This window comes from Moschus berezovskii, chromosome 12 (assembly GCF_049115385.1).
Source record: "Moschus berezovskii isolate FMDL1 chromosome 12, NW_MosBer_1.0, whole genome shotgun sequence".
NCBI classification, from domain to species: domain Eukaryota; kingdom Metazoa; phylum Chordata; class Mammalia; order Artiodactyla; family Moschidae; genus Moschus; species Moschus berezovskii.
The window spans coordinates 38829578-38855713 of NC_142471.1; the positions used below are offsets into that span (position 1 = coordinate 38829578).

The window sequence follows — 26136 nt, forward strand, 5'->3', positions numbered from 1 at the left end:
TTCTAGTTACAGAAGTGGAGGAAGACAGGAAGGTGTCTCCCGTTCAATTTCTCTGTCTTAAGCTCTTTTGATTAAAACAAACAAACAAACAGACAAAACAAAAACCTGGGGACATTGATTAATACTATATGGAAACATAAGGAAAATAAAATTAAAGTTTTTTTGACCTGGAGGCCTGACCTTTCTCAGAGTCTCAGATAAAGTTAAACTTTGGCTCCTCTGTCAGAAAATATCTCTTCTTGTGATTTGTGGAAAATTCTAGGTGGATCCTCCTTTGGAGTAGACATACATTTAACAGACTCCACCATCCTTTGTCTCTCTTTTGTCCATATTTTTTTAAATCTTCTCTATTTTGTTCCCTTTCCTACCTGACCTCTCCTAATTTTGTGCTTCCCTAGTAGCTCAGATGGTAAAGAATCTGCCTGCAATGCAGGAGACCCAGATTCGATCCCTGGGTCAGGAAGATCTCCTGGAGAAGAAAATGGCTACCCACTCCAGTATTCTTGCTGGGGAATTCCATGGACAGACGAGCCTGGTAGGCTAGTTTGTGGGGTTGCAAAGAGTCAGACAGGACTGAGCTACTAACAGTTTCACTTTTTTTTCCCCCCTGGTCTCTGGTTTAGTTTTCTGATGTACTGCCCAGATCATTAGCATCATCACTACCTCAGAACTTCTGTGCCTGAACTACTCACAGGACCCTGCCATCTGCATCTGCTCAGGGGTCCATACAGAACCTCAAGGCTGTTGCCTTAAAACTGAAGCCCTAAGCTCTAGTCATGGAAGCCACACTAGCCTTTGTTAGCCAGTGCTAAGAGAGGTGGCTTCCATAGGTGGACAGGCTCCATGTTTACCCTGTACAGTAAAGGAACTAAAAATATTCACTGACAATTTAAGGAGCTCTTTTAGATATTTTGTTTAATATTTGAGACATTATTTACATTTTTATTCTACCTCTCAAGACAGTGTACTTTGTATTCATTGAATTTATTTTGTATCTATTCCAGGGGTTAGCAAAATATTCCTGTCAACGGCCAAATAGTGAATATTTGAGCCTTGTGTACTTTGCTGCAGCTACTCAATTCTGCCTTGCAGTACAAAGGCAGCTATCAACAATACAGAGACGAATGGCGGTCCGACAAAACGTTATTTATGAGAACAGACCAGCCATCTGCATTTGGCTGTGGACTGTTCTTTGTTGATCCTCGATCTTTCCCAGTGCAAGTGCATTCATGCTGTGCTCATACGCTCACATACCCCACACTCATTTTGCACACTGTATTTCCTTGTTGGGCCTCAAAGTGGGTGCAGTGGTAAAGAATCTGCCTGCCAGTGCAGGAGACAGAGACTTGGGTTCAATCCCTGGGTTGGGAAGATCTCCTGGAGGAGGAAATGGAAACCCACTCCAATATTCTTGCCTGAAATACTCCATGGCAGAAGAGCTTGGCAGGCTACAGTCTATGGGGTCACAAAGAGTCAGACACAACCAACTGAGCACACACACATGCATTTCCTTTTTACTGTATTACAGAACTCACTAATCCAGAGATGACTTATTTGCATAGTATTGCATGGGGATTCCTGTATTGTGAAGCCACTCAGGGTCTCATAAGTGGAGACAAAACATGAATTGCCTTAAAAGAGATTGGATGCCTCAGAATAATCAACAAATGCATTTGAGGGTAATTTCTAGCATTGTGAAATGGAATGTTTTTCCCCTAGAAATTATCAGAATGGCACTTCTGTCACACAAAACAAGCATATCTGCTTAGGCACAGACTTTTTTTGAAAATCAAAATGATAATACTTCCTTCTGCCAGCACTATAAGAGGCTCCAGTGCTAATGGTGGGGATGGGAGAGTACTAAGAAATATATGTTCTACTTCTGACAGCTGTCGTTACTCTGTTCTCTCCTGAAATGACATTGTTGGGGTTTTTTGTTTGTTTGCTTGCTTCTTTTTTGAGCCACCCTATCCAAAACCTGGCAGTCATTTTTGTGTCCTGGGGGAATGCTACTACCATTTTACCTTTCGAAAAACAAATTTTAAAACAGTCCCCAGCTATGAGGCTTCTTTCACAGATATAAGTCTGTGAACAGTGCCTATGGGCTGTTTACAGGATGAATTTTATTCCAACTGTGGGTTACTTATTCTAAATCTTTCAACAGTTGTTCTTTGTAAGTGTCTTTCTTCCTTGGTTGCTATATGCTTTCGATCTGTCATCAGCGATCAATATGGCATTTGACTCCAAGAGAAAGGAACCTTTGCTGTATGTAAGACAACAGAAAGATTTTGGCATATTTCAGTTCTGTGGACTCCTGCCTGAGCTGTCTCAGCCCATGGAGGCAGCAGGACCACGAGAATTTCTGCTCATATCTTTCTTGGAGACACGCACTTCCCTGTGGTTTTAGAATTTTCATAATTGCTAATTTCATCCAGGAATATCACTGTGTGAACTTTTTTCTGAAGGTGTGTGAGTAGCAGGGGATATTTCAGGAAACAGAGAAGACAGAGTGTCCTTATATTCCTTCAGCACTGATATTAGAACCTGCATGCCTGCTTTTTTTTTTTCTTTCACAATTTCCCCTCTTAGAGCAATTTCCTTGCAGTGTTTCAAATAGTATTCATTCCATAGAAACAGTTACGCCATGACACACCTACCACAATTGGTAATGTTAGTAAAGATTTAGAAGTGACGTTTAATCAACTGACAATTATAAACAGCATCATCCATCTATGAGTAAAATTCAGGAGTACTGAGAATTCCAAGGTAATCTCAATCTAAAGGCATAAAAGTATGTGTTTGGATCTGAACAAACCCAGGGGCAGGGTGAATGATCTGCCTTACCGGTCCCTCCAAGGAACCTGATTTGTGTATGTTGTCTACAGGTTGAAGCACCCAGGGTCCTAGTTTCTCAGACATCCCAGCAGTCTAATATATCTGCCAGTTCAGAGTCCAAGCTGAGTACATTTCACACCTATTCCATCAGCAGAGAAAGGAAACTTAGTGACTTTCCTGTACATATTCATTAAACAAACTCATTTGTGAGATGCTTACCATTTAGTGGCTTCAAGACTGTAGTTAAATAAATGTTAATGAAGCAGATAATGAAGCAAGATATGCTTGAACTTTGGAGCCAGACACAATTGGGTTGGGTTCTTGATTCTACTTTTCACCTTCTAACTGTATAACCTTGAGAAGGTGTCTTGAGATCTCCAGACCTTCAAACATGGGCAAAAAGAAGCTCATTAGGTGTTCCTCAGAGTGCCTGCCACAGGATCATTCAATATTAAAAAGTAGCAGTTCCTGTCATCTCAGTTTACATCCCAGCTTCCATTTCTCTTTTGAAACTTGTTTTATTGCATTTGTAAATGTACATTGTCTCTTCAGTTTGATTTTGAGCTCCTTGTGAGCCTAGACTACCTTAGGTATTATTTTCTTTTTTTCTTAAATAAAATATTTGGTTTATGTTTCTGTTTTTGCTTAGTTTTAGTTTGCATGGCAGTCTTGTTCAGTCAGCCCTTGGGTATAGGAAGAAGGATACACAGGGTAGGGAAAGAGGAAATGTGAAGAAAAGAAAAGCATGTATGCCTATCTGAAATGGGAGAGTGAGTTTGGGACCCAGGTCTGTTACTCTTGCATTATTACATTAAACTCTTTGAACCTCAGTTTCCTCATCTTTAAAATGAAGATAAAGTGTCTCGCTTTTAATCCAGCCTATGGAATCATATGCAGGAGACCCAGGTTTGATTCTTAGCTTGGGAAGATCCCCTGGAGAAGGAAATAGCTACCAACTCCAATATTCCTGCCTGGAGAATTCCATGGACAGAGGAGCCTGGCAGGCTACAATCCACAGGGTCACAAAGAGTCGGACACAACTAACGAACTAACACTTCGACTTACGTCATTTACAGGATCATAGCTGGACATTTGCCTCAATCGGGTTACAATCTTAGCTCCCCTCTGTCCGCAAGCAGGACCACAAGGATGTCCCTCAACCCCCTGAAGTAACATTTCAGGTTCCATCTACTTCTCTTCATTCCTTCACCTACCCCTTCCCCCATCATTGTCATTCTATGGTCAGTACTTGTTTTTTCCTCTGTAGTGGCTGTTCAGAATTGATGATTTAGTAGGTCTGCTTGCTTGCTTTGTATGTCTGGCTTCACTTCTACATAACCTATTTCATAGTCCCCTTGTTTTCATTGGAGAATATTCCTGAGGTCAGTCTTGCCACATTTCTACCCCCACCCTTCTGGGCTTCCCCCATTATCTCTGCTCTAGAGGGACCATCTTATCTGGAAGGGAGTGCATATGTTATAAAATTCCACTTAATGAAATAAGCAAATAAATATGTTTATGTGAGTATGAATCAGACCCTAACTATAGGTATGATAGCCTCTTGAAAATTATTTCAGAAACATTTTTGTACAATGACAATTACTTGAGTTGTTTTCTATCTTCTGTATAATTATAGCTTCTAAATATCTCTAGCAACAACAACAATGGAAATTGGGTAACCTCTGTAAATTGAATTACCTGTTTTTATTCTTTTTGTAAATATAAGCAAGGTATGTCAACAGTGGTCTTGATGCCATGGTGTTCTGCTCTGGTTGTCGTTGTTGTTCAGCAGCCAGGTTGTGTCCGACTCTTTGAAACCCCACAGACTGTAGCCTGCCGGGCTCCTCTGTCTATGGAATTTTCCAGGCAAGAATACTGGAGTGGGTTGCCATTTCCTTCTGTGGCTGATGTTCCCGAGCGAGGGATTGAACCCGTATCTCCTGTATTGACAAGCAGATTTTATTTATTTATTTTTTATCACTGAGCCACCTGAGTTTGGGCTCTTCAATTGAATGCATTCTTGATTTGGATATTGGTATCTTTTTGAGTATGCAGACCTTATAGCTGGGTTTGCCACCACCCTGAACTAGAGGAGTGTGTGTGTGTTATAAAGAACATGGTTGTCCTTTCCACCTCTGGCAATGCAGCCCTCTGTCTGTGACCAGAATCAAACCGAATAGGGTCAGAAGATGCAGAAAACACTGGCTTCTTCTGTCCAGGGAGCTCAAGGTTGAGGGTTTGACCCTACCTGAGACCCATGGTCTCTGAGCGAGCAAATCACATCCTCTAAATGGGAAAAGTATGATTCTGCTACTCACAGTTCTCAGGGGAAAGAAGGTCACAGAGCTAGAGATATTGTGACCCTTGGTGAAGAGGGTGCTCCAGAAGGAAGAAAAATGGACAGTAAATGATAGTTTCTTGAAAGCTGAGCAAGGTGAGAACATTCATGACACTGTTATCCAGGGAGTAAAGCACTTCTACTCAATGCTGGGATCTCACCTGCTGTAGTCAAGTCCCATAGACAGTGTGAATAAAGCTATGCCCACTTTTTGTATCTTTCCGTTTGGGAGAAAGTATCTACCATGTTACAAACACACTAGTTTTCTTACATTGCTTCAAGAGATTGTCACAAGTAGAAAGAAGTGTGGTGTCCTTCCCTTGGAATCACTCAGACAACTGTTCCTAATATCTTTTCTGGATTCTTTATTAGTACTTTCTCAGTCTCATACACAGGCAGATTATTTCATTGCATCAGGTTATGTGTCTATTTTCATGGCAATACTGTACATTTTGATTACCATAGCTTTGCAGTATAGTTTGAAATCAGAAATGTGATGCCTCTAGCTCCATTCTTCTTTCTCAGGACTGCTTTGGCTATGCAAGGTCTCTTGTGTTTCCATAAGAATTTTTGGATTGTTTTTCTATTTTATGTAAAAAAAAAAAAGTGCCATTGGAATCTTGATACGGATTGCATTGAATCTGTAGCTTGCCTTCGGTAGTATGGACTTACTGACATCACTCTGTTCATATCTCTGAAACATTTATCACAATGTTTCATATTTATTTTCATATGCAATCTACTCAGCTAGATAGAGGATTTGTAGAAATCTACTTTATTTATCTTTAAATAAAACCATGGACTGCAGGACACAACTTAGTGACTAAACAACAGTGACATAATGCCAAAAGAGAGTTTTCCCTCTAAACACAAATGGGTATGTGGGCAAGACAGCAGACTCTGTAGCAGCCTGGACACAACCAGTGTTGTAAGAACAACTGCTGTGATATGACCAGGACAGAGTAGACCTGAATTTTCCACACATTTTTCTTAAAGATTATAAAATACATAAGCACCATAATTCAATTCAGTTATAGCTGGATGCTTGAATCAACTTCCCTTATGAGTCATGTGTGGTTTATCTCACTTCTGGTTATATCTTCCAGAGATTCTTTGCAAGTATCGTGTATTGCTTTAGTCTCTGTTGAACCTTTACTGTACTTACCTCTCTATACTAACCCTGTTTTATTCTTGGATCCCATAGCTCACTCCCTGCTGAGATAAACTTGTCACCAAGCTCCTGTTGATATTACTGCCAGATGACATTTTCCTTCCTTAACTTATCTGGAAAGGATAGAAATAGATAACTAGAATTTAAGATTATTGTTTATCGGTAATGACTCTCTACTGCCCTTTGTTTAGGTAAAAGACATGAGACTCAAAAGTCACATTTTGTAATAACAAAAGGATCACTTGACCCAGGTCTTTCTGACATCAGAACTTGTGAACTTTTTATTTTATTTTTTAATTGAAGTATAGTTAATTTACAATGTTGTGCTAGTTTTAGGTGAACAGAAAAGTGATTTGGTTATACATAAATATAAAGAATATATATATATATATATATATATGTACACACACATACATATATATGTATATGTACATTCTGTTTCAGATTCTTTTCCATTATAGGTTATTATAAGATATTGAATACAGTTCCCTGTGCTATACAGTAGGTCATTGTTGTTTATCTATTTTATATATAGTGGTCTGTATATGCCACTATGTATATATAATATATATATATAATCTCAAACTCTTAATTTCTCTCCTAGCCCCTGTTATTGCCTTTGGTAACCATAAGTTTGTTTTCTATGTCTGTATGTCTGTTTCTGTTTTGTAAATAAGTTCATTTGTATCTTTTTTTTTTTTTAGCTTCCACATGTAAGTGATAAATGGTATTTGTCTTTCTCTGTATTACTAACTTCACTTAATATGATAATCTCTAGGTCCATCCATATTGCTGCAATTGGCATTATTTCATTTTTATGACTGAGTAATATTCCTCTGTGTGTGTGTTTATTTTGCTGTTCAGTTGCTCAGTCATGTCTGATTTGTTGCCACCCCTTGGGCTTCAGCACACCAGGCTTTCCTGTCCTTCACCATTTCCCAGGGTTTGCTCAAACTCATGTCCATTGAGTCAGTGATACCATCCAGCCATCTCATACTCTGTCATCTCTTTCTCCTTCTGTCTTCCATCTTTCCCAGCTTTAAGATCTTTTCTAATGAGTCGGCTTTTCACTTCAGGTGGCCAAAGTATTGGAGCTTCAGTATCAGCATCAATCCTTCCAATGAATATTCAGGATCGATTCCCTTTAGAATTGACTGGCTTGATCTAGCAATCCAAGGGTCTCTCAAGAGTCTTCTCCAACATCATAGTTTAAAGGCATCAATTCTTTGGCAATCAGCCTTCTTTATGGTCCAACTCCCACATCCACACATGACTACTGGAAAAACCATAGCTTTGACTGTGTACATATATATATATATATATATATCTTTGTTCATTCATCTGCTGATGAACATTTTACTAATATTTTTATGGATATTCCATGTTGAATGATACTGTCTTCATTATGATTGTGAGATGTAAATTAAAGGGATCTAACTCCTATTGCCTCAAGTATTAGTAGTGACCTGGCATGATCTATAAGCTGTTTGTACAGCTGACTTTGCCGATGATGTTTTAGATCCTGCCAGGTCACCCCTAGTACTGAAGGCAATAGGAGTTAGATTCCTTCAACATCTTGCCTAGCTGAGGGAGATGGAGATCCATTAAACCAAACTGGGAAGTGTTGAGTGTTACTTTGGGTCTGAGTGTTCTGTGAAGCAAGGTTGAAATGAATTTAGTGAATTAGATGTCTCACGCTATCAAAACAGGTCAAACAGTTAAAATTCCTATAAATCTCTAACTCAGATTCTCCCCATTGTCATGAAAATAGCATGTTATCATTCCAAGTCACATGTCACATGTCTTGCTCATAGAATGTGACTTTGCCAATGAACAGTGACTCCTAAGAGACAAAACTGGGGTTAAGGGTATGGATTGCGGGATAGTTATCACAGGTTTAGGGAAAATGGAGTTCTTGGATCTTTTAACAGTGAATCCAGAAGTAAGAGACTGGTTTTATGTTAGCATTGAAAGCTCTTTGTTATTATTGTTTAGTTGCTAATCCATGTCCGGCTCTTTTGTAACCCCCATGGACTGTAACCAGCCAGGGTCCTCTGTCCCGATGGCTCTATGGTAAAGTATCCACCTGCCAATGCAGGAGCTATAGGTTCAATCCCTCAGGTCAGGAAGATCCCCTGGACAAGGATATGGCAACCCAGTCTGGTATTGAAAACTTACCAATAAATTTATTTTGATTCAATTTGCTTTTACTTAAATTTATTTGTGCGAGAAATAGTAGTTGGAAAGCCAATGCATGTTAAATACACCAATGAGAAGACCCAGGGCTTTTTATTTTGTTTTCCTCATGTAGTATTCACTTATCTGTAGTCAGTCAGAGCTATACTGTTTGGGAAAGGAAGGAGAGAGATAAGGGATTGTTATAGGAAAGGTTTATATTTGGTGGGGAGTGTGGGGGAAGAAAAGGAAATTACAGGTTGAAAGTAAATGTGTTTATAATTTTAAACTGTTATTTCTCCTTAAATATCAAATTTTATGTATAATGCACAACTCAAAGCACATTGAAAATAAGATAAAATATAATTTCGAACATTAACATTTTATTATGAAGTAATTAGTTTATGTTTTCAAAGTATTTTAAATGATGCCTTTCCACAGTGGAATAGCAAAGAGCAACAGAATAAATCCCTGAAGATCCTCCCAAGAAAATGTTGCCTCTTTTTATTACCCTAACAGGCAGAGGGCTTAACCAGCACAATGTTATTAGACATGCAAACCAGAAGCTGATGAGTTCAAAAAAAGCCTATTGAGTACCCTCCCTTGTACAAAACAAGCACATGCCAGGTTGAGTCCAGTAATGAAGATGCCCTTGCCTTTGTGGGCCTCTCAGACTAGGCCAGGAGCTTCCCTGGTCTATAAGATTCTGCCTATAATGCAGGAGCCTCAGGAGACAGTTTTGATCCCGAGGTCAGGAAGATCCCCTGGAGAAGGGAATGGCAACCCACTCCAGTATTCTTGCCTGAAGAATCCCGTGGACAGAGGGGCTTGGCGGGCTAAAGTCCGTAGGATCGCAAAGAGTCGGACATGACTGCAGCAACTTAGCATGCATGCGTGTAGACTGGGCTGCCGGAAAACAGATATGTACATCTTTGGCACAAGACAGGGCAGTTAGGAAAAAATACAAAATGGATGCCCATGGGCACTTGAGAAGAGTTTTCAGATCTGACAGTATTTACACTGTATAGTATTTATTCCAATAGTATTCATGAATTAGTGGCTATATTAGATTGCTGGGATTGTCCATAACAAAGCATCAGAAATTGATGGTCAAACAGAAATGTATTGTCTTGCAGCTCTGGAGGCTGGAAGTCTAAGATCAAGGTGTAGGTGGGGTTTGTTCTTTCTTAAGGCTGTGAGGAAGCATCTTTCCGGCCTGGCTCCTGCCTTCTGGTGGTTTCCTGGCAATGTTTATCCTCGGCTTGTGGGTGCATCATCTCAAACTCTGCTTCCATCTTCATGTGACATTCTCTTTGTGCATGTATGTCTGTGTCCAAATTTCTCTCTTTGATGAAGACACAGCAATATTGGGTTAGGGTACATCCTAATGACCTCAACTTGATCATCTGCAAAAACCCTAGATCCAAAGAAGTTCATATTTACAGGTATTGGGGTTAAAACTTCATGGATCACATGGGGGACATGAATCACCCATAATAGTAGGAGTTCTGCAAGTAGGGAGGAGAAAGGGGCTTCCAGGTAGAAATAGCACCATGCTAAACCAACCAGTCCATTCTAAAGGAGATCAATCCTGGGTGTTCATTGGAAGGACTGATGCTAAAGCTGAAACTCCAATCCTTTGGCCACCTCATGCAAAGAGTTGACTCACTGGAAAAGACTCTGATGCTGGGAGGGATTGGTGGCAGGAGGAGAAGGGGACGACAGAGAATGAGATGGCTGGATGGCATCACCGACGCGATGGACATGAGTTTGAGTGAACTCTGGGAGTTGGTGATGGACAGGGAGGCCTGGTGTGCTGTGATTCATGGGGTCGCAAAGAGTCGGACACGACTGAGCGACTGAACTGAACTGAACTGACTGAAGTCTACGGAACATTTCATTTCTTCCTGGTCATCTCAGCATCTCTGTATTCAGATACTTGAGCTGGATTTCCCCCCAAGCAACATTCTTGGGGATCATTGTGGTGAGGCTAGGTCATTTGTTCTGTCTTGCTGATATACTCATCACTTACTCTATCAGTCTTCCTCCCTGCCAGTGTGTGTTTAATCTCATTTGATCTCATTGAGCACCCATTTCATTTGCCTTCAAGATCTCTTTCACCTTAATGATTTTATTTTTTCTTTCAATTCAGTTCAGTCGCTCAGTCGTGTCCGACTCTCCGCGACCCCATGAATCACAGTACGCCAGGCCTCCCTGTCCATCACCAACTCCCGGAGTTCACTCAAACTCATGTCCACAGAGTCGGTGATGCCATCCAGCCATCTCATTCTCTGGCGTCCCCTTCTCCTAACAGTGCAGTAATCAGGCCATTTGACATTTGGTCATTTTTGTCTTCAAGTTGAAAAGGGAAAATCACAGTTTCTAACATTCTAAATATGCTCTTTCCTTTCATTCTCTTTCCCTATCATGTTTCATTTGCAGTTCCTTGTACGCTCCTAATATTTTAATATATCCCCAACACTTGTTGTTATTTAAGAACAAAATTGGGAAGAGGCTCTCTTGTTCCAAGAATAATTAAAACTGCAGTAAATCTACTTAAGCTTAATCCAGTTTAAATGAGAACAAAATTTCAGAGGCTTACAATCAGGGAGAGACTGACCTAGCCTGATTATGAGGTTGACTTAATGAATAGAAATAAATGCTAGAATTAGGCAGGGAGAAAAACTAGAATGAAGATAATTTCATAAATGGTGAGATCATTAGTGAATTTGTTGTCTTATACTGACTTTTGTTTCTCTGTGTAGACATTTATCTTCAGGGCTTCTGATAATGAATAACTGAATAAGACAGAACCCTGGTGATATTGATCGGTTGACTTTCATAATGTACTATCGGAGTAATTATGCTTTCATTTGATACCTACTGGTGGCATCAAAAAGGATCTTATTTGCATATATTGACTATGAGGTGGTCTAGAGAAAAGCTTTTGCTCCTATATATATGACTTACAAGCTTACAGGTGTGTGTGTGTGTGTGTGTGTGTCCAGGTTTAAGCTTCACATTACTTGGATGCCAGTTCATATCAGGAAATCATGCTTGAGTTTTGTCTCTTACAGACTTAAGTAAAACTGATGGTACAAAGGAAAGATCCCCAAGAGATAGTGGGATCCCAGGGCTCCATCCTTGGAAGGGATGTAGGGCTGCCTTGTAGAACATGTCCCATTCTTTCACAGATACAGGAGTGCTGTCACCCACACTTCTATCCTTAATATCAAGCTATCCAGTAGGAAATGCTATATAAAAACTGAGGTTATGATTTTCTTTAGGCATCTTTTTTTTTTTTTAATGTAGTAGAGCTTAACAAGGATTCACAAATTTTTAGTATGCTAAAGACTGCTACAGTTCCCAAAAGCAGCCTTGCACATTAGGACTTAAGCTGTGAGCTGTCTCATGGTTTAGCAAACAGTGCTCTACCCACAGTTTTTCTAAGGATCCTGGGTCTCTAGGGATCAGGAGCACACTTTCCTTCTCAAAGAATCAGTATGGGGGAGAGCGCAAAAGACACAGCCCTTCCCCAAGGAGGAACGCTTGCATTTCATCTGCTAAAATAACTGGGTTGTTGTTGCTGTTCAGTTGCTCAGTCTTGTCCGACTATTTTCGACCCCATGGATTGCAGCATGCCAGGCTTGGCTGTCCTTCACCATCTCCCAGAGCTTGCTTAAACTCATGCCCATTGAATCAGTGATGCAATACAACCATCTCATCCTGTCATCCCCTTCTTCTCCTGCCTTCAATCTTTCCTAGCATCAGGGTCTTTTCTAATGTGTCAGCTCTTCGCACCTGGTGGCCAATGTATTGGAGCTTCAGCTTCAGCATCAGTCCTTCCAATGAATATTCAGGGTTGATTTCCTTTAGGATTCACTGGTTTGATCTCCTAGCAATCCAAGAAACTGTCAAGAGTCTTCTCCAAGATCATAGTTTAAAAGCATCAATTCTTTGGCGCTCAGCCTTCTTTATGGTCAACTCTCACATCCATGCATGACTACTGAAAAGACCATAGCTTAGACTCTATGGACCTTTGTGTGCAAAGTAATGTCTCTGCTTTTTAATATGCTGTCTAGGTTTGTCATAGCTTTTCTTCCAAGGAACAAGCGTTTTGTAATTTCTTGGCTGCAGTAACCATCTGCAGTGATTTTGGAGCCCAAGAAAATAAAGTCTGTCACTGTTTCCAGTGTTTCTCCATCTATTTGCCATGAAGTGATGGGACCGTCTCTGGCTAGGAAATTCAAAATTACTAGTGGAAAAATTCAGTCACCACAAGTGAAATTAAAAGGAACCATGAGTAAAGAAAATGACATAAAAATAAATTCCTTCAGTATACATCTCAGGGCACAGGGAGAGAGACCCCAAGACAGCAAATCATTGACTGCCTGTGGGTAAGGTGAGTTTTGCATAAGCGAGATAGAGTATTTTAAAAGCAGTTGTTTTGTTTGCTTCAATGCTGGCTTCAGGAGAAAAAGGGGAAAGGAAGGAAACTGGCATTTCGTGTATCTATTACATGCCATTTAGACCCTTTATTTATATTTTCCTGGCTTCCCAGGTGGCTCAGTGGTAAAGAATCTGTCTACCAATGCAGGAGACACAAGAGAGATGAGTTCTATCCTGGGTCAGGAAGATCCCCTAGGGGAAGAAGGGCAACTCACTCCAGTATTTCTTGCCTGGAAAGTCCTATGTACAGATGATCGTGGCAGGCTACTGTCCGTGGGGTCACAAAGAATTGGACACAGCTAGCATAAACACACATAAAGCATGTGTTGAACAAATATGTGAAGTTTGTAGTATTTTCCCCATTATTGATAAAGAAAATAGATGAAAGAAGATAAGAACAGTTGTAGCTGGTGTTTAAACAGAGAGGTTCACACCAGTCAACCACACTGCTTCCTGAGTGAGGTGGGTTCAAGAGAAGAGTGGGATCAGCACGGGGCAGCATGGTGTTTTTCAGAGTTTTGGGCTAGACTACCAGACTAAAGGATTTTCTTATACTGGCCCAATGTCAGTTTCTGAAAACTCACCATAACGTTACTACCTTCTCTGTTTTCATCTTGATAATATGAAATATAATCATATAAAAACAGAGAAGAGCGAGTCCTATGTACAACAGAAGAGGAAAAGGTCCAGAGTTGGGAGATAGTGCAAACAACCTTTACTAATTCCTGTTGAATTAGAGATTGGTTTTTTCCCTGCAAAAATGACTTCATAATCTGTTAGCATTAACAAAATGCAAAAATGTTGATGTTCCCTAGAATAGTAAGTTGCCATACATTAGATGGAGCCAAATTAAATGGTCAATTTAATTTATTGCCCCCCATAGCAATTTCATATGATTCTGCCTAATAATGATTATTCCAAGTTAGGCACTGTAATATTCAGTATATTTTAATTCACTCAATCCTCACAACTTTTATGCAGTGAAAGAAATGGTAGCCTCTTTATAAATAAGGCATTCTCTGCTTTCTAGAGTTGGGCTAGGATTCTAGACTCTAAATCCAGGCTAAGTGGTAGAACATGTAGTAGGTCTGAAGAAAGAGCATTTGCCTTACAGTATGTGGAAGAACATGACAGAGACCCCAGGGCATTGTGCGGGCTGCTCTTGTGATTCCATCAAATTGCTCATGCAGATTCTCCACGAACCTCCATGTCACTGAATTAAAGGACCGTATTTTATTTGACCTTTCAGAAACATTCATAGGCTATTCTTCTAGAAAAATTCCATATATTTTCTTCTATGATATTGTCATATTTTATTGTTGTTGTATGTTTTCTTTTGTTTTTTTTCCCTTTTCTGGTTGGCTGATCTGTTTTTATTTTTTTATCTGCTCTGCAGCATCCTCATCTACCCTTCCATGAAATTTTTGAGTCTCTCAAAGCTCTATCTTAGACATTCTTCCCTTATTACTCTCTATTTTCTCCTGGGGCTGTCTTGTCAACACACTTGGTTTAAGTATATGCATAACCCCAAATATTTATATCTAGAACTCTGTCATTTTATCTTAACTCAAATCTGTATATTTAAATGTCTACCTTACATCTCTACTTGGATATAAGTTTTCAAAACTCACGAAGTCCAACACTGGGCTTCCCCAGACAGTAAAGAATCTGCCTGCAATGCAGGATATCCGGGTTTGACCCCTGGGTTGGGAAGATCCCCTGGAGAAGGACATGGCAACCCACTCCAGTATGCTTCCCTGGAAAATCCCATGGACAGAAAAGCCTGGTGGGCCACAGTCCGTGGGGTTGAAAAGAGTCAAACATGACTGAGTGACTAACATATACCTGCATAAGTCCGACACTGAATTTGATATCTTTCTTTACAAGTCTGATTCCTCTCTGATATACTCCATCTTAGTTAAGAGTATCATTGTCTAGTCCATGAAGTCTTTTCAACTTAACTGCTTTTCACCCTTTTTTTACTGCTCATCATGGTTGTTACTGTTACCATAGAAGTATCCATCATGTCTCAGCTGATATAATAGCCTTCTAACAGGACTCAGCATTTACTTTACCCTTCCTAACCTTTTCTGTAAATTGAAGAAAAAAAAAATGTAAATATTATCACATCACTCTCCTCTTTCAAATTTTTCAGTACCTTTCTGCTGTTGTAAAGACATGCTCACTGTGTACCATGCTCCTGTTGTCTCTGTGCTGCTCTGCTAAGCTGGTGTGTGCAGCGTGTACATGCGCACACGGTTTTGTCTGACTCTTTGCAACCCCATGGACTGTAGCCCACCGGGCTCCTCTGTCCATGGAATTCTCCATGCAAGAACACCGGAGTAGGTTGTCATTTCCTCCTCCGGGAATCTTCCCAACCCCGGGATCAAACCTGTGTCCCTTCTGTTGCCTGCATTGGCAGGTGGATTCATTACCACTGGCACCAACTGTGAAGCTAAGCTGGTGGGGAATAGAAAATAACTTTTGCAAAGGCCCAGTGGTAGAGTAAAACCTTCCAGATTCCTGAACCTGCCATTTTATATCCTACCAAAGAGCCTTTGCATTAATTGTCTTCTCTTCCTGGACCACTTTGCCCATCCCCTTTCCTCTTGCCTAAATGGATCCTGTTTTATATTTAAAATCGCTGATCTCTGGACTCTGTGAATAGGTCAATTTTCCATGTGATATTTTTGTCAGGTTATATACCTCCTTGTAACAACATTTATTACAGTCAGCATTTTATATCACTGCCTTTATTTAGATAGAAATTAAAATTTATAAAGGTAAAGTAATATATCTTTTGTTACTCGTATTAGAGGTGGCTAAATGAAAGCAAATGCAGAAAGTGCCAGACTCCCACCCCCTTGCTTCCTGCGCCTCTGCAGGCTTGTTCTTGTGCAGCTCTCTGAACCAAAGGCATTGAGAGTACAAGCACTGTAACTCCATCGGGGTCTATGAATCCATTCACAGTCTTTGGAGTTTTAATTTCACTCTTGATTTAAACTCAGAATTGATTTTGTGCATTTCCCCAAGCTATATTTGACTAGATTCAAAAAATGAACAAAAGCACCCTGTTGATTTTATGCAGAAATCATTCTCGTGGTGAACACAGTCTTACCTCTTTTGTTTTCATAGGTACTATTATCCACCATTTTCATAGTTCTTTTTATTGGCAGAAGCAGGGTGGAGTAGATTATTATCTGTAAGTCATACTTATTCCATTAGAGTCACCAACTCAGAGCAATATAGTGAAATGAAATTCTTTATAAGTTGGTAGATCTACTTACTTGTTTCTAAGTTCACTTGGAAGATTTAATGAGCTTATAAATGTGGGGGTGAAAAGAATGACATTCTTTAAGACGGTATATGTCTAAACAAGGTCTCAATGACATACTTTTTTACTCTTTAAATTTGAATCTTTCCAAATTTAAATGTCAACCAAGTCTTGCCAGGGCCACATAATTGCGCCTTTTCATTTATTTAAAAATGTGGATAATGTGATATTCTCTTAGGTTTGCTTTCTTTTTTTATTTTTATTTTTTTGATACTCCAGTCTGAATAAAGACATTAAAAATGGAAATAAAGCCCAAGAGGGGAGAGAAGAGAGAATAGTTCTTGTAGTACATTGTTTCCTAATATACTGCTGAAGGAACAACAGCAACACAACAGCACAAAACTTTACAATGTACAGTCATATCCAAAGAGAAGATACAGTGCATGATGATGGATGGATGGAAGGGAAAAAGAGAGACAGAAGGAGGGAAGGGGAGGGAGGAATACCGAACAGAGGAAGAAAGGAAAGAAGGAAAGATGAAAGGGTGGGGGGGAGAAAAAAGGAAGGAAGGTAAATAGACCACAGTCTCTTGTGCAATGTAAAGAAATTAATGCAGACAAGAGGAGGATAATTAACAGAAAGTTCTGAGACCTGTGGATGAAAGGTCTTGATGAGATGAAAGAACTGTTTCAGTAGACATATTTCAGAAAGTGTGCTAAAAGTATAAATGTTAATGTCCAAAAATGGAAATGGTTTGTTTTTGAATTCTTTTTTGCATTAAGAAGCTCTAAGATATAACCTTGGTAGTAGAGGTTGAGGTTATTTTGCCAGATTATTGGTACTGAGGAGGTCACAGGATGACTGAGTAAATATTCACAAGTACATTGAAGTCCTTTTTCATTCATGATGTCAGTCAGAGTAGTGGGTGGATGAATGGGAGACTGACAGCCAGGGACCAAATCAGAAAAAATAGTGTCATCAGTATCACATAAATTGGAAGACATCACTGGAATAGGAAGTTTCTGATAGCAGATTATTTGGGACCCCACCATCAGGTTTAAATGCTCCCAGTATGTCTTAAAGTCATGAAAATTCCTTTGATTAGATTCATAATTGTGATATCCATACATGAGTTCTATTTAGCTATGCAAATACAAAAAAATAACAGCCGTCCTGTAGACCATTGCAAAGACACTGAATGGTAGTAATGTCCTTGTGTTTTCCTGTTGATGATAGGAACAAAACACTTGGCTTTGAAAGGCTCCTACCAGCTCAAAAATACAAGTATGGAGATTGTGTCTGCTGAGCCGTGCTAACTTCCGTTCTAATTCTGTTTTTTGAATTTGCAGAGAGTGAAGAAGTTTATCAAAGGCAGGTGCTGTCAATTTCATGTATCATCTTTGGAATTGTCATCGTGGGCATGTTCTGTGCAGCGTTCTACTTCAAAAGCAAGTAAGACCATTTCTCTCACGTGTTAAAGGTTACTTCTCAGAGGAAGCACTTTGTCTTTCTTCAGGTTCTCAGTCTGAGCTCTAAGCAGAAGGATTTTGTGCAAATGGACATCCTTGAATGACTCTGAATCTTTTGTAGCTTGTGGTGAGTGTGTACAGCGTGTGCATACATGTATGTGTGTGTGTGGTTCATCTTTGATGCACATAGTGATCATTCTTCTCTATGATCATGAACACTCTGTGTTCTTTGCATTTTTTGATGGCCTGCCAGAATTAAAGGCTCAACATCGGCCTGTCACTAAGGGGTTAACTCTTCTGAAAAGAGAGGTCACTGCTGAACATCTAACCTTTTATAAAAAAAAAAAACAAACCTCTATTCCTTTTATAGTGTTTTTTTTGATACCCATAAAGGTTTTAGCCAAATGTGAAACATGAACACTATAAAATCTACCTTGGTTCACCAGTTCGTATGGACATTTAGAATATGCCCTATGCTTACCTTGCCAAGAAACCAAATCTTCTGCCAAAAGCATTTTTTTTTCTGACTAGTAAAGTAGAATTAAAAATATAAATATGTATGTATAAGTATGTATGTGTATATACATATATGTTTATATATACATGTTACAAATAACATTGACAGAGGTATTTTATTTATGTAAATGACATAATCTGCCCTTAAGAAATGCAGATAAAAATATTATACTGTTTGGTTTCTTGTAAGGTAGACAGGCCTTGAGAAGTTGGCATAGATTCTGTTCCTACAGTTTGTCTGGAATCCAAGCCAACAAGTAATTGCTTTTCTTTGGACTTGTATTTTTCTACACATTTGCCCTTCTAAAAATGGATCAGTTTCCAAATATAGTCTGTGATACCTGTCTGCATGCTGTGTATATCGATCTTTAAAAAGAACAGCAATTTTAAGAAATAATGAAGACTCAGATATGAATCCGAAATTAGTAACTATTATTTTTAATTAATTATTTCAGAATAGATTTAGATTTTTGGAATTGCCATGAAAATAGTACAGATAGATCCAATATACCCCAGACACAATTTTCCCTATTTTTAATATTTTTCATTAGTATGTTGCCTTTGTCACAAACTTGGAACAATAGTGGAATAGTATTACTAACTAAAGTTCATATTTCCATATTTCCTTAGTTTTTACCTCATGTGCTTTTTTGCTGTTGTTCCCCACCCAGGATACCACATTATCTCCCAGTCCTCACAACTGAAATTATGCATTATTGCTCAATTTTTCAAATAATATCAGAATTTGATTATAAAATATTGATTTGTCAAAGCCCCAGAGTAGGAAATTGACAACAGGTCTTTGTATTTCTACAACTCTACTTTAAATTGCATGCTTTTCATGTTGACTCATGTAGTCCTCCCCTTAGATGGTGAAGCTGCTTGAGGTGAATCAGGAATGTTGTGCCCTGCTGCAACCCATAGCTCTTTATGTTCTTAACAAGCTACATGGTTTCATGGCCAGGATTTTACATGCATCAGCCTAAGCTGTATTCGAATCTTCAGTCTGCCACTTGCTTATTCAGTATTATTAGGGAAATTACATTCAGCTTTGATTTCCGTTTTGGTAAAATAGCTAAAATATGGCCAAAAATAATGTCTTCCTTAGAGAATTTAAGGATTAGTGGGATAATACTGTAAAGAAGGCAGCATAGTGTTTAAAAAGTAAATATTCTTTGAAGGCTTGTTGTTGTTAACACCCAGGGTGTCTACACACTGGAACTTACAGGCAGGATAGCTACAAGTTGACTAGAGTTCCCTGAGCACAAGAGGGTTAATCACCCAGCAGGGCATTAGGAAGGTCACCTCTCAAGTGCTGTACGGGAGAAAGCTGTGTATTTAACAATATGCAAATTACTATGAAGAAGTAGTTAATCACTTATTTTTGGAGTATAATCTGTAGTTGTACCACACTTAATAAAAAAAGACTGATAATGACAGTCAAAAGAACAGAGAACAGCTGGGTAACTAGAGAATTTCTATCTTCAGAGCTGTTAGCCTCTCCTTCCATGGGCTGCAAGTGGACTCAGTGATGAGCACATCCTCCTGGGGCTCAGCAAGGTGTCAGGGGTTTTCATGGAAACACTGTTCAACTTTCAATGCATAATGGGAGACTCAGAGGACTGAACCAGTGGGAGACGAGTAATCAGGAGGCTGTTGTCTTTCTGCCTGCCCAGCCAGGACACATTTTTATTATATATATATATATATATATATATATGTCTAAAAATAACAAAGGAATAATGAAACTTGAAGACTCTTCCAACTGGAGCCGTAGTTCTCATCAGAGACAGAGAATATTGCCTTCTTCTAGGACAATTTCCAAGCATAGTTTTCCTTTATTTTTCTCTGTCTGAGAGGAAGGCCACATTGCACACCAAGCATCTAATTTATATAGCTGAAAGTGATGTAAATTTTTTCTAACACCTTGGAACAAATTTCTTTGCCCTCATTCCTGGGATTCTAATTTCCTCCAAAAACCTTGGGGATAGCAGAATAAACAGGCTCTACTTTTTCTTTACTTTCAAACATTATAAGACTATTTTTTTGTATGTGTATGCTTTTTTTTTAAAACTCATCTTGGAAGTCCTAAGTTTTCTAGGATTCTGGGACATATCTATCATCAGTTTCCTGATAAATTCACTTGAATCTCCATTCTATATACTGGAATGTACTGTGCCCAGAGAGAATCAGGACTTAACCAAAGCATTCTCTTGGTTTTTTGTTCTACTTCCCATAATTATTCGAGTCCTGCCACTCTGGTTCTTTCTCCATTCTCTCGTCATCTGTGAAATGGCATGACCTCACCCGATAGAATATTACAGCACATTATTAGCCAATGAAAGTTTGAACATAGGTAACAAGAAGAGGTAGAAGTGAGGAACACCTTCTTGAATTCAGAGAATTTTCTGAGTTAATTGAACCCCAACCACTTTGAAGGTCACAGTGAAATAAATTCTTTTCTCATCAATTCCAAAAAGTTCAAGTGTTCCTATAAGTAGTTAATGGAACCATTAATTGAGTCTTTAAAATCTGGCTGATATGGCTCACATGGCAACTATAAATTCTTCTAGATTTCCCTTTTACTTTTAATTCATATGGGCTAAGAAGTGTAAGGCTGTCAGTGGGAGTCCTTATTAGACTTTGGAAATGCAAGTCATAATTGAACTCTGAAAACGAATTGGAATAAGAAAAGAAATACATGGTGGGGTGGATGGGGGAATAGGTGGGGGAAAAGTGGAAACAGTGATTTGGGGCTCCAGATGGTAACTGCAGCCATGAAATTAAAAGACACTTGCTCCTCGGAAGGAAAGCTATGACAAACCTAGACAGCATATTAAAAAGCAGAGATATCATTTTACCCACAAAGGTCCATATAGTCAAAGCTATGGTTTTTCCAGGAGTAATGGTGGATGTGAGAGTTGAACCGAAAAAGGCTGAGCACCAAAGAATTGATGCTTTCAAACTGTGGTGCTGAAGAAGACTGTTGAGACTTCCTTGGATAGCAACGAGATCAAACCATTCAATCCTAGGAGGAAATCAATCCTGAATATTCATTGGAAGAACTGATCCTGAAGCTGAAACTCCAATTACTTGGGCACCTGATGAGAAGAGCCGATTCATTGGAAAAGACCCTGATGCTGGGAAAGATGGAGGGCAGGATGAGAAGGGGGCAACAGAGGATGAGACGGTTGGATGGCTTCATCGGCTCAATGGACATGAGTTTGAGCAAACTCCAGGTGATAGTGAAGGACAGGGAAGCCTGGCGAGCTGCTGTCCATGGTGTCACAAAGATCTGGACATGACTTAGTGACTGAACAACAGCAACAGGAAACATGTTCCAGGAGCAGGAACTGGGACAAATAATTATCACAACTGATAAAGAACGCGAGGAAAAAGGAGAACTGGTGCTATGAGTAGAAAACAGATGTGCTACAAATTGCCCTGACTGTATGTTATCCTCTGAAGACATTTTAGATCACAAAGCAAGGCACTTAAGGACAGGCAATGGGTGTTCTGATATGATGCTATGATTCTCTTCATCTGTGGTGGCCATAGTCCCCACACAGTTATAAGTTAGTACACATAAGTACTAATATCAGCTAGTACACAGATATAAGAGTTCCTTGACCTGAGATAGCCAGCATCTGATGACAGGTCAGAGTGAGGCTTTGAAGGCCTAGACCACTGCCCCACCTTGGGGTGAAGGCCATGCCAGCTTCAAAGCTCCCTGTGGGATTTGCTGAGGTTTTCACTGGAGACTGCGTCACATTCCAACTCCTTCCTTCGCTTAATTTCCATGGGTGTGGATCTTAAGAGACCTCGCTAATAAAAATCCTGCGCAGGACCTCCATCTCAGTGTCTGCTTTTGCAGGGAGCCAACCTACAACATTACAAACAACATCTCCTGATGGACTTGTTGGGTCTGATATCCCACCATTGTACCTCTCATTTCTTCCTGATGAACTGAGCCAGAGCAACTTAAAACTCACTGAACTCTAGAATCACACTGACATTGTTAGGCTAGTGAGTTCCAGTGTGCAATACTTGTATCTTGTCTTCCCCAGAGTCACTGTTCTCCTGAGAGAGCTGATGGCATTACAGATAGATGCTTCTCACTTCCCTCTGTTCCCATCTGCTGAGGGGAGGATGAAAGAGCAAAAATGTGTGCCTTGAGAGAGCTAAAGGATGATAGAAAAGGAGGCAGGTTCAGAAAAGAAAGCCCATATGTTCTGGAATATTAGTGAGTCAGGACAAAGGTAAGAGGGGAGTAAAGGAAAGCAAATTATTAAAAGGATTTAGGAAATGCAATTAGACATTTTTATCAGGAAAATTCCTTTAGATGTTTACATTTCCCAAATGCTGAATTAGGGAATTACTGAAAAGATTGTTAGTATTTCTACAGCTAATTCTTGGAAAAATAATCATGTTCTTCCTCTGTGTCAAGCCCCCTTTACTGCTTCCTGATGATTTATTCCAGTAGAACTTCCTCATCTCCCATCTGCTTCATCAGTGAGTCCCTGATAGGATTTTGTGGCTTTCCTGTGCTTCTTGAAATGCTGATAGGATAGATTTGTTTCTAACAATAGGTTACAGATTAGCTGTTAGAAAGTAAATAGATTATTACAAGTATATTAAAACAACTAAGAGTACTGGAGATAAAAGCCCCCCAAATAATTGAAAAGATAAAAGAAATATTTAAACAGAATGACATCACACGAGTATTGTAAATTCAGAGGAGACAATAATGCACAGACCTCCAATTCTTGTAGCAATTCTGTGACTTGCTTGTGAGAGAGGCAATTAACAAGATCTCTTCTTTTATCTCTGAGCCAGTGTCCTGATTCCAGCATCTGCCCATATAACTAAGCTTACTAAGTAATGAGGAGTGTAACTGATTAATAGTGAGGAGTGTAACTGATTAATACACTCCACGTGTCCTCACGTTTAGTGTCCACAGTATTTATGGAAGAGAGCTTATCCAAACTCCATTGACGGAGGAGGAAACTGAGGCTCACAGAAATTTGGGAAATCAGTCATTTTGATTTGAGGAATCAAAGCAAAGCTGTTGGGACACAGAGCTGGAATTCAGATCTCAGTCCCTCTGATACTCAAGCCCATGGTGCATAGAGGGATATCTGCCTCAAAAAACCCACTTCAAGAGTAGGAGAGATGGTGAACAGTCACCACCAAAGGTTCTATCCTTGGCATGGACCCTGGGAAAAGAGGCAAAAGTCTAGGGGAGATGATTCTGTGAAGTTTGTTTGCTTGTTTGTTTCATGGGTACCGAGTCTTATGTTGATAGTTAATTGCTATGAAGCTCTTAGGAGAGCAGCTAATAAGGCAGAAATTAGTACAGTTCAAACAACAGTCTCTCCACATTTGCAAGGAGGAGTAATTTACTTGGAATGCAAAACCTGAGAATAGTCTCGGCCTTCCCACCAAGAAGCAGCATGACCACGGGCAAGTGGTTTGACAGTCGTGAACAGTGCCTCAAAATGAGGGGTATGCAGCCAGATTCGTTAGGTTCTAATCCAGCTCTACCGCTGTCTAGCTGTTTGACTTTGGACAAATCATTTAACTTCTCTGTGCCTCAGTTTTCTCATCTATTAAATAAGCATAGGATGAATGCCTTGTCAAACAGAATTATTGTGAAAAATAAGTGAGCTAAGACATGTAAAACACTTCAAATGATGCTTGGCATCTTTCAAGAGTTAATTTTTATTACTTATAAATTAATCCTTCAAGAGTTAATTTTTTTTTTTAATTTACAAAAGTTCTAATAAACTCTACATTCAGGGCAGATGGTAAAAATAAATGAAGTGTTTTTAAATTATAAAAAGGAAAATAGACCCCTGTTATGGCATGTGTGCAAGTTATCCAGTCAAGCTATACCTATCTGAAATGGACAGATATAAACGTAACTTTGCAAATATGTTATATGTGGCTGCTAGGTCCAAGCGTCAAAGTTGTCTTCTTGTAACTTCAGAGCATTCCTAATTCTCTTTAGTTGAGCACTCAAGGTTAAGGACCTCTTACATCCAGTAGGGTGAGGACAATGCATTACATTTCTGCCTTTAAAGAGCCATGGGGTGTGAATCCTGGCTATTAATGGGTAATGCCAAGTATTTCTTGGTGGGGTTGAAAATGAAGGGAGGACTCTCTTTGTTAACTGAGTTTATCTTGCTATAGAAAATGACAAGTATAGATGCTGGGAGTGAATGAACCTCAAAAAAATAGGCATACATTTATGTGACAATTTATACATGGATTTATTTAAACTTGCAGGAAACAAGCTAAACAAATTCAAGAGCAGCTGAAAGAGTCACATAATGGTAAAAACTACAGTCTCAAAGCATCTAGCACAATGGCAAAGTCCGAAAACTTGGTGAAGAATCATGTCCAGCTGCAAAATGTAAGTGACATATCCATACATCCCTTCCCACAGCCACTCTCACTGCTCCCAGTCCAGAGAGGATGCGGAACCTGTGATCAGACTTGCCTATTGTTTTCAGTACTCTGTATATTTTCCCTTAAATCATGTTGCATTTTTGTGTATGCACACAGTGCTGGATAAAAGAAAGAAAAATTAATTCTCAGCTGTTGATTACAATCTGCAACATAATTAATCTCTGGAAGCAAAAAGAGCTTCAGTTGTTTGTTCCATAATCACTTACTGAATTCTTTCTTGTGTCAGAGATCATGCTAGGCACCAGGGGTATGATGTTCCTTACTGTATGGAAACTGACAGAGTGAAAAAATACAGACGCCCAGAGGAGGTTTGCGGGATAAGCGGGTTGCTATTGCAACAGAGGTGGGAGAAGAGACCAATGGGAGGTGGTGGGGGCAGAGTGGAGGCAGCAAAAAATGCAGGCTTGAACTGGATTTTGAAGAATAGGAAAGGTTCATCAGGGAGTCAGAAAGCCAAGGACTAGAGATTAGAATAAGCAGAAAGAATAAACCCAGGGAATCCTAAGAATACACGCTACATTCAGACGACTTTGAATTAAAGGGTATGAGAAAAATCAAAGCTCATAAACACGGGAAAGGAGAGTTGTAGTCCTAGGGTTGGTGCTTCCTAACACCACACCTCAAACAGATACCAGAATTTGAAGTTAAATACAGCTCTTTGAATCCTGCGTTCTTTTTTCTTTTGGCTGCTCTGGGGCTTAAATGCAGCATACAGGATCTTCAGTTGAGACAACTCTTTAGTTGCGGTGTGGCTTAGAGGATCTTTTAAGTTGCACCATGTGGGATCCAGTTTCCTGACCAGTTATCCAACCCAAGCCCTTTGCATTGGGAGCATGGAGTCTTAGCCACTGGACCATCAGGGAAGTCTCAAATTCTGTTTTCTTTCTAAAGTAGATTTTCATGATTTCTGAGATATATTGAAAAGTACTAAAGGTAAGCAAATGTTACTGAAGTCAGGTTCTGCTGCTCATTGTTCAAAACCCAGTACTCCAGAGACAAGTGTAACTTACAAGATTCTGCTCTGTTTTAAAGAGCAGTTTTAAAGGGTTAATCGAATTGTTTGGGGAGGAGATCAGGGTTTGAAATCTTCCACTCTGCTCAGACTTTCTGCTGATTGTGCTGTGCTTAGTCGCTTCAGTCATGTCTGACTCTTTGTGATTCCATGGACTCTAGCCCACCAGGCTCCTCTGTCCATGGAATTCTCCAGGCAAGAATATTGGAGTGGGTTGCCATTGCCTTCTCCAGAGCATCTTCCCAACCCAGGGATCAAATCCAGGTCTCCCGCATTGCAGGTGGATTCTTTACCGTCTAAGCCACCAGGGAAGCCCATTCTTCTGATCGGTCTATGGTGAAATCACAGGTTGTTGCTCCAGAAAGTTGGTGCTCAGCCTGAAGTGGCCAACCTCTCTCTGGGTGGGGGCCTTAGTTCCTGTAGAAT

General features: G+C 39.6%; 1 protein-coding gene across 6 annotated transcripts in view; it reads left to right on the forward strand.

The window, feature by feature from the left end:
- The window catches only part of NRG3 (neuregulin 3), a 1266499-nt gene that overhangs the window by 1199884 nt on the left and 40479 nt on the right, over positions 1 to 26136 (forward strand). For all 6 annotated transcript variants that reach the window (XM_088842474.1, XM_088842475.1, XM_055425322.2 and 3 more), the window contains exons 5-6: positions 17592 to 17694; positions 24516 to 24642. In XM_088842474.1, the coding sequence (XP_088698600.1) occupies positions 17592 to 17694; positions 24516 to 24642 (230 nt within the window). The remainder of the gene's footprint in view (positions 1 to 17591; positions 17695 to 24515; positions 24643 to 26136) is intronic.